This window comes from Staurois parvus, unplaced genomic scaffold (genome assembly GCF_062004578.1).
Source record: "Staurois parvus isolate SC_StPar_1 unplaced genomic scaffold, SC_StPar_1.0 ptg000662l, whole genome shotgun sequence".
NCBI lineage: Eukaryota > Metazoa > Chordata > Amphibia > Anura > Ranidae > Staurois > Staurois parvus.
In genome coordinates this window covers 2,512,790-2,530,815 of record NW_028318458.1, presented here as the reverse complement: position 1 = coordinate 2,530,815, position 18,026 = coordinate 2,512,790, and the positions used below count along the sequence as shown (strand labels likewise).

At 42.4% G+C, this 18,026-nt stretch overlaps 1 protein-coding gene across 1 annotated transcript in view; it reads right to left on the bottom strand.

Annotated features, from left to right (window-relative positions):
- Positions 1 to 18,026, bottom strand: part of LOC149448711 (adhesion G protein-coupled receptor E3-like) — a 104,475-nt gene that overhangs the window by 74,692 nt on the left and 11,757 nt on the right. The window contains exons 4-5 of the mRNA XM_089651764.1: positions 11,493 to 11,585; positions 3,408 to 3,545 (exon numbers count right to left, since the gene is read on the bottom strand). Of these exons, the coding sequence (XP_089507890.1) occupies positions 3,408 to 3,545; positions 11,493 to 11,585 (231 nt within the window). The remainder of the gene's footprint in view (positions 1 to 3,407; positions 3,546 to 11,492; positions 11,586 to 18,026) is intronic.

The window sequence follows — 18,026 nt, the reverse complement described above, 5'->3', positions numbered from 1 at the left end:
ATTTGGAAACTCGGGCACTGCCCGAGGGCCCAGGGTCATTAGGGGGCCCCATGAGATGCCCCTGGTACCTTTTTCATAGGTTTTTTTGAGTTCGGGCAAGGACACAGGTGCCCCATGATCCCCTATTGCCCGGGGGCCCCATGAGTTGTCAGTCCACCCCTGGCTGTCCCCATTTGTGTTCCCATTGCAGAGATTTCCTCAAAAGAGAACATCGATGCAAACCTTACACAGATTCTAATCCTCCCTTATCAGCTAAAATAAAATGTTTTTATTAATATCCATCTCCCCATTGAAGATATGTTTCCTCAGAGGTTCTAACCCCAATGGAATGGGGGGAGGGGGTTGGAGGATTTTGCAAGGTAAATACAAAACTAAAAACAGGACCTTGCTGCCCATGAAGCCAAGTGAGGCAGCCACTTCAGGCGGCACTCATGGAGGTACAGTAGGGGATGATACTGAGGCTAAAAAGTCCTTAGTGCATGTTCAGCGCTGTGTATGTTCAGCCCCTGGACTGCCTGCACCATAACAACCAATGACATTGTGCAGCTCCTCCACCAGTGTCCTAGAAACTGATGAAACTGCAGCCTTGCCACCAGTGTCCTAGCATCCAGTGACACTGTGTAGCCTGGATAGCATCCTAGCAACCAACAATGGAGGAGGGAGGTGTAGCAACAATGGCCAATTCTGGTGGCAGTGCAAGGAAATGCATGCCAACACATACAGGTGAAACTCGAAAAATTTGAATATTGCGCAAAAGTTCATTTATTTCAGTAATGCAACTTAAAAGGTGAAACTAATATATGAGATAGACTCATTACATGCAAAGCAAGATAGTTCAAGCCGTGATTTGTCATCATTGTGATGATTATATGGCTTACAGCTCATGAAAACCCCAAATCCACAATCTCAGAAAATTAGAATATTACATGCAATCAATAAAACAAGGATTGTACATAGAACAATATCGGACCTCTGAAAAGTATAAGCATGCATATGTACTCAGTACTTGGTTTGGGCCCCTTTTGCAGCAATTACTGCCTCAATGCGGCGTGGCATGGAAGCTACTGACATTGTTTGTTGTTCAGGAGCGGTTTGACAAGAGGAATACGACATTTGAAGCCCATGTCCAGGATCCATCTGTGTGTGGTGGCTCTTGATGCACTGACTCCAGCCTTAGTCCACTCCTTGTGAAAGTCCCCAACACTTTTGAATGGCATTTTCCTGACAATGCTCTCCAGGCTGCAGTCATCCCTGCTGCTTGTGCACCTTTTTCTTTCACACTTTTCCCTTCCACATAACTTTCTATTAATGTGCTTTGATTCAGCACTTTGGGAACATCCAACTTCTTTTGCAATTACCTTTTGAGGCTTTCCCTCCTTATGGAGGGTGTCAATGATGGTTTTCTGCACAACTGTCAGGTCAGCAGTCTTTCCCATGATTGTGATTCCTACTGAACCAGATTGAGAGACCATTTAAAGGCTCAGGAACCCTTTGCAGGTGTTATGGCTTAATTAGCTGATTAGAGTGGGACACTTTGAGTCGGGAATATTGCACCTTTTCACAATATTCTAATTTTCTGAGATTCTGGATTTGGGGTTTTCATGAGCTATAAGTCATAATCATCACAATTATGACAAATCACGGCTTGAACTATCTTGCTTTGCATGTAATGAGTCCATCTCATATATTAGTTTCACCTTTTAAGCTGCATTAGTGAAATAAATTAACTTTTGCACGATGTTCTAATTTTCGAGTTTCACCTGTATATTAGCTCATACTGTGCAGTTGTACAATCAAAAAAGTTCACACTCTCTGCTGATTGGAGAGCTCCAGCTCAGAATCAGCAGGTGGTGTGGCAGAGAGATCCCTGATTCCACATTTCAAAGAAAAAGTATACTACTGTCTTTTTTTATGTATCCTCATTGTACCTAATATTTATTTTTTTCTTAAAATTTCAAATAAGATTTAATCATTGGTGCATCAGTATTTTGTATCATGGGGTTCTAGAATCGGAGAATTCATGGCTCTTCCCACTAGTCTTACTCACACCCTTGCAGTTTAATACAATTTGTCTTACAAGTGTCAGTATTCTACCTGGGGAAAGGGAACCATGCTGGAAACTATAGCTCACCATTGGTGGATCCTTTTTTTTTTTGATCAGCCAGCAGGCTGAATGAAGAGAACTAACAGATTCCTACATCCACACAAGCAAGGTGGATAGAGGAATCCTGCCTGCTGGGACATTTTATTTTGACAGTTATTTCAAACATTATCATTTGACCGAAGTTGACTGTTTGACTTTTGCTGAGCGGGAGCAGACACTCATGGGTCAAAATTCGGCTGAACTGGATGAATTTTGATCCATCTAAGGCCAGCTCAATGGTACTAACAATGCAGCAAGCAGACTTTTTAAAAGTGTCATTAAACCCATATCATCAAAAACTGTCAGTGTGTGCTGTATTATATGTTGTTCATATTCACTCAGTCAGTATGGTATTCACTTTCTGTATTCTGCAAAAAACATGGTTGATCCTTCTGTTCACTGTCCCTCCCTCCTTGTCTGTGTCCCCGCTGCAGCCTGGGATGTAGACAAGACTTTGCCAAATCTACTTAGCATACTTCAGTTTAAATTCCCTTATAAGTTGCTCATTTTCTCTGTTTTCTTATCTGTGCAGCCCATAGAGTCAGACAGGTGGGATAAATGATAGTCCACTCTATTCCTCCTCTTCAATACCTACTAAACACTATGGGGGTGGAATATTACATTTATTGATGGAGGCTTCACCTCCCTGTAATTTTAAGCACACACTAATAATATACACAGGTTGGAGGGGCGTGAAACAGACTATGATTTACTGAATCTCCCCCCAGATAGCCCACACCATGCTTTTGCACAAAAATAATTAAGATTTCAACAGTCCAAATACATATTTGTATGGTGATATAAAACATATTTTTGATAATAATTATGTATTTTTTCTTTGTATTTCAAAGACTTTTTTTTTTCTAACATGTGATCAGTAACAGAGACCTAGAAGCTTCTCCTGCCAATGTTTCCCTGCAGATGGGTTGGGAAAGAGCTGGGTCATGTGACAGCTGTATATGAATTATAGAAAAAGGTACCTAGATTTTTTTTTTAATCTACAGTACCATCATCCATATACATAAATAAAAGGAATAATGTAAAATAAAAAGTGTGTGTTTAGTATTACGTTAACATACTGTACTAAATCACAGAGTTTTGCATTTGTGATGGAAAGTGATGTCATGTAAATGTCCTCACAATATTTTAGTGGGGGGTTTTTGGCTCCTTTTGGCACTCAAGCTGTAATCTCCCTTACTATAACATTGGTCTGTTGAACAAAACGTACTGCTGTCTTTAATATAGGACATTGTAATTTGTTTACCTACGCATTCTTCATCCAGCTTTACCCGGCCGTTGCAGTGTGTTGAGTGCTTGGAACTGCACAGTCCTGAGGCACAATAACAATTTGTTCTTCTACAAACGGCATCTACAGGGCAGTCTTCATCCTGTGTACATGTATCTTCATAAAAACAAGAGGTTATAGTGACAATACTTCTCCACAGCACATGGGTTCACCCACACATAGGTTGAAATTTGCAGACAATGTGACAGCTTTGAAAACAGCTTCACAGAGATGACACATGGAAAGTTAGATGCGGTAAAGAGAGACAAATGGTTCAGCTACACTGAGATTTGTAATGATTAAGGCTGATCTTCAGCCGGTGAATGTTTACTGCCGATTGCCAATCCAAACAAGCAACCAAATCTACATCTTTGTAAACTTATATATTAATGGGGTTCACCAGATCCTATGATTTCATTTTTTGGCTGGCGTTCTCAGGACACCTGCCCTTCATCCCACATTTTGGAGCTTTTGGCTTCTAGTCAGCTGAGAGCATTACCCGCTAGGGATCACTCCTGTATTGACTGACAAAGAGTATGGGAAATTATGGAGCAAAATCACCCAACCCTTGTGATGTGTTTGTTGTTGCCCTACTATATCTTATTACCCTATCAGATGTATTATAAGTGTAGCACCCTCTAGTGTGTTACTAGAATAGTGCAGTGTATCATACTGTAGGTAAAATCATTGTGTATGACTCATGTAGTTGCATGAATCTGTGAATGAGGTCGGGTTATTGCATGTCAGCTGGATGACTCAGCAGGTTGTGGCTCTATCGCCTCCTCCTGACTCTGGAGGACTATAAAACCTTCCTGAAGTTGGTAAGCAGGAAGGGGCAGAGGCTTAATCTGCATATTCATGGAGGTTATGGCCAATCCCAGGTTTTTAGGCCCTGGTAGAGTTGTGAACTGGCTTATAAATATGGGAGAGTCAGGCTGACAGGGGAGTCGGGTGGAAGATGGAGTGCTGAGGAGACTGTTTGGTGTCTATGAGGGGTCCCCTAGGTCTGGGGGGAGGGGCGGCCTTTAGGCTGAGCTCAGGCTGGATACATTCAGCATGAATAGGAACAAGGCATGGAGCAGCAGAGAGCAAAGAGGACAGTGTGAGTACAGCAGCACACTCTGGGATCTACAAGGGGAAAGACTGCCACACGTAGAAAGCTTTCTGAGGACAGCATTGGGCTCAATCCTTTATCATTGTCCTGGGAGATCTTCCGAGAAGCCAGGAGGGCTGATAGTGCTTGCAGGCTGTGAAGATGGGAACAGCTCTATAGGGGAAGAGAAGACATCTCTGCATGTGGCTACAAGAGGTTAAGTTGCATTTTGAGGTGCTACTAGTTCCTCGCTCATAAAGGGCAGCTGCTAATGATCCACAATAACTGATGGCTTTCAGGAAAAGAACAGTCCAGGGTCTGCCTTAGGACATAGGAAGAAAGTGTCCCCCTTCTGTTGATTCAAGTCGATTGGGCGTCTTATAATCCCTATTTCCCTATCCAAGTTGAATTCCCCCCCAAGAAAATAACAAAACCAAGCCCATGGACTGGTCACTGTCTTTGGATGCAAGTCTGTGTAAAAGAAATACCTGTTGCCTGGCTGTGTGGAGAGAGGCTTAGGGATACCCACAACACAGCGGCTCTTACAAGGGTTGTGCTACATAATTGTATTATTTTCCTATTAGTGCATTGATGTTACAAGAGACGGAGAATCTCCTGCATTCTCTGTCATTCAGTAAAATTGGGGGATAAAATTGGGCCAAGTGTAACAAGATGAAGCAGAGGTTTCTTACACTATAGCCACAAAGGAAACAAATCTACTTTGTGTTCATGAGATGCTTTGTAAACCCAAATATTACCTTGTAAATGCATGGAGCTTCCGAACAGGTCTGCCAAAAAAACTAACAGGTGGACCTGACCAGAAAGCCCATATGAAAGGGGCCTTAGTGGATTGCAGATATCATTCCAGCAAAGTAAATGTTAATTTTTAGTGCCTGAGATGCTACAGATGATACCATGGGTTTTAATCTACATGATCACCTTTTGTTACCTACCAAACTGCTTATTTATAGCTATTTTAAATAATTTTCTCAGAGAACAGGGAAGTAATGACCTGATTGTGACTAGATCTGGTTCACAGATCTTAGACCATTAGTTCCCTCTTCTCTACATTTGCTGGTTTTCATCATTCACAACCATTGATTAGACCCACACAGATTTCACACCTGACCTCTTTAGTACACTTTAAATTAAGGACAGAACTGTGGAACTTTAGTTAAAAAATATAGTCCTGCTACAGTGCCTTGAAAAAGTATTCATACCCTTGAAATTGTCCACATTTTGTCATGTGACAACCAGAAAAAATGTATTTTATTGGGATTTTATGTGATAGACCAACACAAAGTGGCACATAATTGTGAAGTGGACGGAAAATGATAAATGCTTTTCAAATTTTTTTACAAATAAATATGTGAAAAGTGTGGTGTGCATTTGTATGCAGCCCCCCGGAGTCAATACTTTGTAGAACCACCTTTCCCTGCAAGTCCAGCTGCAAGTCTTTTTGAGTATGTCTCTACCAGCTTTGCACATCTAGGGACTGTAATGTTTGCCCATTCTTCTTTGCAAAATAGCTCAAGTTCAGATTGGATGGAGAGTGTCTGTGAACAGCAATTTTCAAGTCTTACCACAGATTCTCAGTTGGATTTAGGTCTGGACTTTGACTGGGCCATTCTAACACATGAATATGCTTTGATCTAAACCATTCCATTGTAGCTCTGGCTGTATGTTTAGAGTAATTGTCCTACTGGAAGGTGAACCTCCACCCCAGTCTCAAGTCTTTTGCAGACTAACAGGTTTTATTCTAAGATTGCTCTGTATTTGGTTCCATCCTTCTTCCCATCAACTCTCACCAGCTTCCCTGTACCTGCTGAAGAAAAGCATTCCCACAACATGATGATGCCGCAATCATGTTTCACGGTGTTGTTTTCAAGGCGATGTTCATTGTTAGTTTTCCGCCCCACATAGCGTTTTGCTTTTAGGCCAAAAAGTTCAATTTCAGTCTCATCTGACCAGAGCAGGGGCGGACTGACAACTCATGGGGCCCCCGGGCAATAAGCAATTATGGGGCCCCTGTGTCCTTGCCCACACTCAAACCACACCCAAAAAAGTCTATGAAAGGTACCAGGGGCATCTCATGGGACCCCCTACTGACCCCGGGCCCTCGGGCAGTGCTGTAGTGCACGAATGGTCAGTCAACCCCTGGACCAGAGCACCTTCTTTCACATGTTTGCTGTGTCCCCCACATGGCTTCTAGCAAGCTGCAAATGGAACTTCTTATGGCTTTCTTTCAACAATGGCTTTCTTCTTGCCACTCTTCCATAAAGGCCAGATTTGTGGTGTGTACGAGTGTAGTTGTTGTCCTGTGGACAGATTCTCCCACCTGAGCTGTGGATCTCTGCAGCTCCTCCAGACATACCATGGGCCTCTTTGTTGCTTCTCTGATGAATGTTCTCCTTGCCCGGCCTGTCATTTTAGGTGGATGGCCATGTCTTGGTAAGTTTGCAGTTGTGCCATACTCTTTCCATTTTCGGGTAATGGATTGAACAGTGCTCTGTGAGATGTTCAAAGCTTGGGATATTTTTTATAACCTAACCCTGCTTTAAACTTCTCCACAACTTCATCCCTGAACTTTCTGGTGTGTTCCTTGGCCTTCATGATTCTGTTTGTTCAATAATGTTCTCTAACAAACTTCTGAGGGCTTCACAGAACAACTGTATTTATACTGAGATTAAATTATACACAGGTAGGCTCTATTTACTAATGAGGTGACTTCTGAAGGCAATTGGTTCCACTAGATTTTAGTTAGGGGTATCAGAGTAAAGGGGGCTGAATACAAATGCATGCCACACTTTTCAGATATTTATTTGTAAAAAATTTTGAAAACCATTTATCATTTTCCTTTACTTTACAATTTTCTGCCACTTTGTGTTGGTGTATCACATAAAATCCCAATAAAATACATTTACATTTTTGGTTGTATCATGACAAAATGTGGAAAATATCAAGGGGTATGAATACTTTTTCAAGGCACTTTAGTTCACTGCAGACTGGCCCCTTTTGTAGGTATAGCCAGCGGTGTATTTACCACGAGGCAAACAAGGCATTTGCCTAGGGTGGCAATTTTTAGGGGGCGGCATTGCCCCCCGAAACAAGGGACCTGGTGAGCAGCGGCGGACTAACTCATGCAGGGCCGCCATCAGTAGGTGGCTCGAACAGCAGGACGGAGAGATACACAGTGCATTGTTCTGCAACTGCTCTCCCCTACCACTCGTTCCAACTACTGTTCGAGCCACCTACTGATGGCGGCCCTGCATGAGTTAGTCCGCCGCTGCTCACCAGGTCCCTTCTTCTGGGGGGCAGTGCCGCCCCCTAAAAATTGCCACCCTTGGCAAATGCCTTGTTTGCCTCGTGGTAAATAACCAGCTGAAAGCTGCTTTCTCCCCCTCTCCCTCCCACCTGCTTTCTGCTGCTGGGGGGAGAGACAGACCTGGCTGGATCAAGGGGGTGCCCGGGTGTTCCTGAGTGGTTGGTCATTGCTGAGCTCCTTCCCCGCCTGCACTCAGAGCCAGGACAAGGGAACAGCCTGGAGCAAGGAGAGGTGGCAGAAAGGAAATAGCCAGAAGGAGGTGCTCTGTGCTGTGTTCTCTGGGCTCTGCCTCCTGTCAGGACAGTGCTGGTCCATGCAGCACATGAGACAGGATCACTGATAGATTGTATGGGACTGTACACACACACAGTATGATTACCACCCCCCACCCACATTTCCTGCTGCCCGAAGATGAGCAGCCCTTGGAGGAGATAGGGGGTGGTAATCATACTGTGTGTGTACAGTCCCATATGCTCCATCAGTGATCCTGTCTCATGTGCTGCATGGACCAGCACTGTTCTGACAGGAGGGAGAGCCCAGAGAACACAACACAGTGCACCTCCTTCTGGCTCTTTCCTCTCCACCTTTTCTAGGAAGTGTAATGGGGATTTGGGGGGGGGGGGTGGTATTTGCTTGAAGGAGGAATGGGGGAATATATGCCAGTAGGAGGGTTATTTGAGCCAGGAGGGGGTATTGGGAGTAAAGTTTGTGCTTGGAGGGGGGTACTGGAGGATGTGTGCTAAGAGGGGGGAATGCTGACAAACATTGATTGCCACTTTACAACTGAACAATTTCCAATTCATAGATAATCATTGAACAATATATATATGATCACTGAAATATATATCATCGTGAGAGAGAGAGTTCAATGATCATGTATATATAAGATATATATATGCATGATTTTTGTGTTGCCTAGGGAAGCACAAAATCTAAATACACCACTGGGTATAGCTATGTAAAACATTAAAAATAAGTGCCTATACTGTTTAACATCCAGTTATACACTGGATCACCTTGCTCTGCACATGCTCAGTTGCTCTCTATTTTTAGGCACTGTGCCGAATTTGTAGAGGCCAATCTGCTGACAGCCTTAAAGTGGACTTAAACCCTTCTATCCTTTACAGCCAAGGAAGCTGCTTCTGTTTGATCTGCAATGGCCATGGTGTTGCACATGTGATCAGTTAGGACTCCAGTCATTTGATGGTTTGACAGTTTGGTTGAGGACGCTTTGATTTACTGCTCTTCAGGGGCTCTGGATTTCAGCAAAATGGCAGTCTCCAGCAAGAAGAAACAGGAGCCATGATGGAGGCAACCCATATAGAAGAAAAATATATTTGAAATATATTTTAAAAATATTCTTCCCAAATATATTGACATATATTTGAAATGCTACAATTTTGTCCATATTCAATATATTTCAAAATATATTTCAATAAATATATATATTACACTGCATGTTGAAATGTGTTTTTTTTACAAAATATATGAAAAGTACATTTCAAATATACTGTATGTCTTTAAAAATACAAATCTACATTTTTGGAATGCATTTACAAATATATGTAAAAATATATGTTAAAATTACTTTTTTATATGTTAAAAAAAATCTGAAGAGTATATTTAAAAAAAAAAATGTTAAATATATTTTTCAGATTTTTTGGACTTATGTGAACAGGCACAAAAGAAAGCAATGTTCTTTCACATGTCATGTGAATTGGATGCCGTTTAAAAAGCATCCAATTCACTTATGTGTGAATGCTCCGGGGTTGCACCTTGGTGGGAGTATGCATCCACAAGAGATGGTTCGGAACTTGTGAAAGGTGCACAATGCATGCATGGTCAGCACCAAAGTAAAAGAAAAAAAACACAGTTTTGTTTCCATAAATTATAGCATCAACAATGCTATATGACACACAAAATAGTAATTAATCATCAAAACATATCATACCTAAAATGCAATTCTAAACTGTATCTAAACTTAAGAACAAAGATTTTACATTTTGTATTTAGGGCCAATTCACACTATGTCCGGTGACAGGGAGTTTACCGCATGGTAAAACGTCGGTCATGGCAGGGATACACAGCAAACATTTGTTTCCTATGTGTCCCATTCACACTGCAACGCAACCTAGCACTGCGCTGCAGAGTGCTGTGATAAGATGTGGACATGCTACATTTTATTGCAGTGCACTGACCAGAATCGCACTGCAATGTTAGGCAGAGCAGCAGTGAATGAAGTGTACATTTTGTACACTTCAAATAAAGCTTGTACAAGAAAAAAAAAGGGGGAGCGCTACAATGCGCAGAATCGCCCAGCACACTGCCCCCTACTGCAGCTGGTGGGGGGGGGGATGAGCTCTCCCTCCTTTCTGTGCACAGAACTTAACACAGTAACCCTTTCATGGTCGGATTGTATAGGACTTGTTATGATTATTCTGTGGCACCCCTGGGGACTCTTTGCAGCACCCCAGGGTGCTGCGGCACCCTGGCTGAAAAACCCTGATCTAAGACACTTTTTAGAATTCCAATGCGCCGCCACATGACTAATATGAGTACGGGCAACCTGCACTTATGGTAGGCTGGTACATGAATCTGGGGCACACACCAAGTGGGGAGGTGTACTTAGAACACAGTGTTCACATGTATACACAGTGACCAGTGCAGCGCTACAATATTGGGTGAAAACACAATATAAATTGAATATTCCAATAATCTTCATTAACGTGCTTCCATCCTTCTGCAACCACCTAGTGCTTCAAAACATAAAAGTGCCCAGATTCCACCACCAGATGTCTGCTCACCTCCAGCAGTGTGACCTCACATAGTATTTAATTGGTCGCAGTGTTCACATGGGCACTCTGACCTCATTACAGCAGCATTCCCGTCTCGCCGCTGAAGCTGTCGCACAGACTCACAGCAGCAGGGAGCTTTGCACTGGTAGGGAGGTTGATGGGGATTTACAGACACTATTTCCCCCATATTTCCCCCTCATGATAGGACAGCAGGCTGCTGGCTAAAGAATCTGCCCACTGTCTGCTGTCAATCACAAAGTGAGTACAGACCTGATGGGGAACTAATGTCTCAGCATCCCTATCAGGCTCCGCCCACTGCAATTTCATTGGTTATTAGGCTTTAAAGCCAACAGCGTCCTTATCGCCCACTGACAGGAAGGGAGTAGCAGTGGTGATTATGCCGCTATGCTATACTATGGACAGGGACAGGCACTCTACCTGTCTCTGTATGCCAATTAATAGTAGGTCTTAATTACCTACAGTCTTGTTATCACTTTGTAAAAGTGGAGGTATAAAGACCAAAACAGGAGTTAGAGATTTTTTAATTTGGTGCAGCCCATTTTAAAGAGCCATAGTGCCAAAACACTGTCCTTATTTCTTTATTGAATTCCCCTCAATATATCTGGACTTGCCATGTTCATCAGGTAAGGGGCTAAAATTAATCCTTTGCCGGTTCATACTGGGGATCGGGGATAAGAAAAGCTGGAAAAAGTGATTGAACCCTTGGTAAACCCAATTTTTTCATGTAGCCCCATCAAACCCAAGAGTATTATTCATTTGGTGAACTCTGTCAATTAATGGAGTTGTATCAACACAGAAAGCTCTGTTAACTAAACATAGCAATGCCTTACCTTTACAAAGGTTAAATTGTTTGTCATTTGCTACCTTTATGGATCCCAGGTCACAGGCACAAGGAGAGCTGCTTCCTCTTTTAGGACAGATGACTGGTGGTTGAAAAGAATAAGCCAGTGTGATCCATTTAGTAGCAGAAAGAAAACAGCTGAATACACTGCTAAAACACATATACAAGTATAGTAGCTGTTTTTGCTAGCTAGAAAAAAATTAAATCAAACATAAGAGTGCGCTAAAAAACCATAAAAGTCCATAAATCAAATATGTGTAAGTCCAATATATATAACTCATGTGACAAATATATAACACCGTGAGCAATCCACCACCAAATCAATCGAATGCACTCACCAGAGCTATGTGCTGATCAAATTATAGACCAGCCTTAGCACTTTTGCTCTGGGAGTGAAGAAAACAGCAACCTCCAGACTTTAGATATAATATTCTGCAGTATTGGATTCCAGCTGATAGACACCCTTCTATAGTATAGGCAGGAAATGAGGAGGACTACTCTGCAGCCACTCTTCCATGAGTGGGCAATCACCACAGCTCCTTGTATATCGGGAACACATTCAAAAATAAAGAAGAATATAATGGTGCAGCATGTCTTTACAACATCTATTTATTAAAAGCTTTAAAATCCACTCACAAATAAGGTGTCTAGCTGACACCAGCATTGATCGCGTAGGCAAGGAAAAAACCGCAGCTCCATTTATTCGGCTGTCTCCCGACAATAGCAGGGAGCGTCCTGACATCAGCATCCGACAGACCAAGCCCTACGTGTTTCGTCACCACGACGTCCTCAGGGGGCGGCCCTTATTTGTGAGTGGATTTTAAACCTTTTAATAAATAGATGTTGTAAAGACATGCTGCACCATTATATTCTTCTTTATTTTTGAATGTGGTCCTGATATACATGGAGCTGTGGTGATTGCCCACTCATGGAAGAGTGGCTGCAGAGTAGTCCTCCTCATTTCCTGCCTATACTATAGAAGGGTGTCTATTAGCTGGAATCCAATACTGCAGAATATTACATCTAAAGTCCATATTTTTTGGAGTTAAAGTTGCTGCTGTATAATTGGAGGGTGTGCTTTTCTAAATACCAATTTTTTTTTAGAAAAAAACTAAGCAGCATGTTGAGGCCTCAAGTGTCTAGCTATGGAGCTTATGAGCCAACTGCATGTTTAAAGAGACACTGTCACCTTGTCCACTGAAGTGATGGTGTCTTTGTAAATGGCCCTCAAGCGTGCCTGATACTGACCTTGTCAGTTCTCCCCAGCACCTTTCTCTGTTGCAATTGGCAAAAATACCCACGATTTTTTTGTAAACATTTTAGTCAAATATCACAAATTTTTCTGAAACTCCAACAAAGCAATACATTCCAATTTCATTATGCCTACTGGGAACATATTAGCTTGGGCTTCTCCCGTTCTACAAATCTACAAAAGCAACACTGTTTAATCTGCACCAAGGTTAATGTTCAATTTATGTATACAGCTGAGTTTTGGCTTTGTATGACAACACTATAGCATATGGAACCCCCTCTGCACAAAAATGTCAGTCATATCAAGGCCTGTACGAAGATGCAAAAGATAAGCTTGCAGAGTTGAGATGTAATAAAGAACATAGACTAATGTAAGGACCTTCTTTCCTTTTAGTTTCAAAGGAATTACTGATCTCTCAAAAGAAAACAAGTTTTCAAGTAATATAAGAAGCAACACTGTCATCAAACAGTTTTGAAAAGTTCTAGTGACATATCCATTAAAGGGTTCTGTATAAGAACAAGAGTTCCCAAGTGCTACGATGTCTTCATTGGAGATAGATAAGTAGATTTCTAGAAAGATGAAGTGGAAGAGAATCATTTTGATGCCCTTAAGTTTCCCATTGTCCATAATATGCAATTTTGGTCAAACAATGAACAGCTGGCACTTCTTAACTAAATATCGTCAATAGGGAATGGACATGTTTAAGCATCAATCAAGCAAAAAGTCAAGGAGCTACTTTCAACCCAACATCATCTGGATATTATAAACTTGCAGAACGGTTGGGACATCATTAGGAATCCGTTCCGCTTCTCTTCTGCCCTACAAGTAAGCAGTGTCTTCTTCCCTACATGCAAGCAGTGTCAAAGGGAAAGCAGAACAAAGTCCCAGCCAATGCTTGACCTACATCCCAAATCCCAGAGGGCCTTTAACAATCTTCTATAGCCCAGGGATCAGGACTGATTCGAGGATCAGTGAAAGGAACTAGTCTACAGTATATCAGCTGGTCAGAAGACAGTCTCTCATCAAGGATGTTACTTCTGGGGTTACCAGGTCTTTGCAAGGGCCATTGATAGTACAGATTGACTTGTGCTGATGGGAATCTTAGACAGGGAATCGTGTGATTAATTTGATGGTGGATACAATGTAGAACACACAAGGTTAACCCAGAAAGTAAGCAATATAGGCCAGATAATTAAAAATCTGGGAGACAAACCAGAGAAAGGTACTGAGCAGAAAATACAGTTATTAAACAAAGCCTAAAGTAAGGACAGGCAGCAAACTGATGGAGGTAGAGGGTAAGGATGGGACATAATCAGAAGAGTTAAAAACATCTGACACACCCACAAAGCAACGCTAACTTTATCTGTCATAGTCAGGGGTCTGGCTTGGAGGCCAGTAGCCATAGCACTGGAAAGGTTCACCCACAAACCAGCAGGATAAATTAACAAGTAGGTTCCCCTGGCGGGTAACATGGGCTCATCTGAGGGTCAGGGTCTAATCATTAACCAGTCTTCTCCAGAGCTCCTGATGGTGGAGATGGGTTTCAATGCATGCTAATACCAGGTTGGGGTCCTCAGGATTGCCCCACCAGGAGGTGAGCAAGCCAGGGTGTGGTATCAGATGTAGTAGGCAGGGATCAAGCAGAAGCTTAGTTGGTAAACTAACCAAAGATCAATTACAAGTGGTTGCAGGTTGATTTCAAACAGAAGCATAGTCAAGGAACATGCCAAAATATCGGTAACAAAAAAATACAGATGACAGCAGGAACATAAGGAGCAAGGTATTAGCTAGAGAAGAGCACCATAATCTGGCAAACAGGAAGTGCAAGGACATGGTTTAAATTGGAAGTTTATGGGAGGCGCAAGGAGTTCAAGGTTCACCAGAAACAACATAAAAAGCAATGTTTTCAAAGAAGGAGGTAGGGAACTGTCCAGGATCTCAGGTAGCAAAAAAGCTCTACTGCCAGATAAAACAGAGGTCCTGGGTTCAGATCTGGATCCTAACAGTATCGTAAGCAAGGAGGAAAATGACAAGGTCACTTTAAATAGGGCAGAAGCTGTGGGTAACCAGGAACAAAAGCCAGAAGTAATCACATGCATTTAATCCATGATGAGCTCACAGAAGTGAAAGGCAAGCTGCAGTTGTCTTGACACGGGCATATGTCTCTACAGACTTGTCATGGTGCATACCAGACAAGGTCACAGGTGAGTTCCTTACAGGGCACTTATACAGCTGCCTGGTCTGTACAAATGGTATCTCCACACCCACTCTTCAGCAAGGATTGCAATGCAAGGATAAAGCAGAGAGGGGTTAGGGCCTCTGTCAGACTTTCATTGCCTTCTGTATCCCTATTGGGGTGATATCATAACATAAGTTTTCAGTGTCTCCCTGACATCCAAAGAACTAGCGTTGTGTTCATCTTCCAGACAAAAAGTAGGCCACACGATTTCTTGACTTGGAATCTAACATGCCAGCCTGGGGAAGGGAGTCCATTTTTCAAGTTAGGTCCTGCAGGTGGGGGTATTGGTGGGGCATACCCCAGTGGTAGGTAGACATGGAGCTGTCAGGAAAATACATTTTGGCTATAGATACACTTTAAGTGACACATCCTCAACAACTCCTTCTCCCATACTGGTTGAAGTTAGCTGCACTGACGTTTTCATTCGAGGGAAAGAGGCAAACAGGCAAGCAGCTTCTGATGTAGCCTTTGTAAAACTGATAATGAACCTTAGGAACCGTTTGTCATGGGTGCACCCCATAATAAATGTTTAATTGTAAAAAAGATATAAAACACCAGTTTAAAAAATTCAATCCAAGAATTAAATAAAAAATGGATCCAAAACCATTATTACCCATTTCCCAATAAATATCAAACTGGGTTTCTGTGAAACTATTTTAATTACTTTGCACTACATTTAATCATTCCCTATACTTGCATCAATTTCCAAGACCACAGACGTGGGGGGAAATATGCCCCAAATTGTAACTAGGATTTTTAAATTTTTAGGAGACCTAGTGTTGAACAAGATCATTGACATTTATGGATTATATTTACAGAAGAACTCCAGGAAGATATTAAAACATCCCGAATACAGTCAATGCAGGTTTTCTTTTATTAAAAACATTTTTTCATGTATTCGGAGTTCTATGGGCATAGCATACACTTTAATTTTTTATTATCATTTATGTAATAACAATACAAACAATATACCGTATATATTTGAAAATCCAATAAAAGCTTACTTAAAAAACACCTTTCATGTTTCAAGTGCTGCCAGTCTGTTGGCCATCTCTTTCCACATCTACCTAGATTCCCTGCATGCTTTGCAGCTTCTCCTCTGCTGTTTACTTTCAATTTCTAAGGACTACATGTGCCAGACCGCCTGTCACCTCAATTGGGTAATTCAGTCAGAGAACTGCTTCCTTGTCACTGGGGCGCAGGACCAAGGTGTTATAGCTGGGCATCGCACCCAAGACTAGGCACTTCAGAATAAGGGGCAGTGCCTACATGAAATATGAAAATAATATTACACATTGGGATAAACATCCCACACTGGTTAGGTAAGAGCTTGATCATATAAACCTAAACAGTGATGTTGGTGCTAGGCAGAGGTTAGTGGTGCTCTTCCCTGATGCCAGCTTTTCTGCTGGGAAGAAAAATGCAAATTCGGTGGCCCCGCACAAATCCTCCAGGGTCACCGATTGTTGTAGGCAGAGGTCGACAGCACTCTGCCTTGATGCCTGCTCTTCTGCTGGAGGCTCATTGGGTTGTTCCTCCTTAGCAAAAAAAGTCTATTAAATCCCCAGTCTCTGGAATTGCTGAAAATCCAGGGCACAGACTTTTGGCACTTAGGCTTCAGCGAGTGACTCATGATCCATAACATCCATGGGTGCTAGAGCATACTGTTGCGCTTTGTCAAACAGTTGCTTATATGCTTGTTCCAGCACCCATTCTTGTGTTACTATAAAGTCCAATTCACTTCTCAATCTCACTGGGAAGTTCCAACTCCCTAAAATCTCAGATGTCCTCCCATCTCTACTACACTGCACTACAAATATATGGATCCTTCTGAAGTATCTCAAATATCAATCCCGGTCTGCCGTAGTCATAGCCTTCTACGAGATTGCTGTTTACTTTGCAGACACACTTGGGTAGCATACCATTGCAGCGCCCGATAATGGCATCACCACCATTTCTGTCTGGACCAGCCACCGTCAGCTGTCAAGCATTCCTCCTGAGGATGCTCTCCTAGGAATGGTATATGCAAGTCCAATGCAGCTAGTAATATCCATGGATGTAGAGAGAACCTTTCTATTATAGTCTTGCTCTACTTGGAGAGCCTCCATCCAAAGCTCCCAGGAGATCGCATCTCTCAATTCTAGCATGTCCTAGGCAGAATCAGGCTCCCTGTACTGGGCAAAATTCTCTTGCATTCAGCACTGGAACTGGTGACCGGCTCCTGGAACACTTCCTCGATATCACCCAACACTGGGTCCCGGTGGTGGTTTGGACGTCCCAGACTGGAAGCATCCCACTGCTGCCACCAAATGTGACAGACTGCCTGTCACCCCGATTGGGTAATTCCGTCAGAGAACTGCTTTCTCGCCGCTGGGACACAGGGCCAAGGTATTATAGCTGGGGATCACTAGGCTACACTAGCTTACGTGCAAAAACTGGAAATCTTTATTGAACAGAAATACAGGTTTTTATACACTTCAGAAATAGGGACAGTCCCCACATGAACAATAAAACAAATATGGCATATTAGTATAAACATCCTGCACTGATTAGGTAAGAACTGATCACATTATCCTAAACAGTGCAAACGGTAAACAGTACAGCCAACAGCTAACAGTGATCTAATTAACAGTAAACTAATGAACAGCCAAGTACCCAGACAAACCAGGGAGCTCACCCCAGACAGTCCGGTACATCCAACCCTGAATACACAAAGTACATTACACATGCTTTCTTTCAGGTCTTTGCTTTCACTTGTATAATCTGTCCTTCATAAGACAAAACTCATATAATATTCCAACAGTCTGAGAATGAGAGAATGAATTTGGCCTCATAGATTTCTTGAGGGAGATTGCTGATACATATTTCTGTCCCAAGGTGAGGAGCTTCACCAACCCAGTCTGCAAGAGGGCTCCTGTCTTGGTTGGGTCTGTCACGCTACATATCCCATGGTACCTTGCCACCTGCAAGCAGTGATTCCTGTGCTGACTCCGCCTTCAGAAACTCTTCCTCCCAGCCCAAGCCCCTCTGTA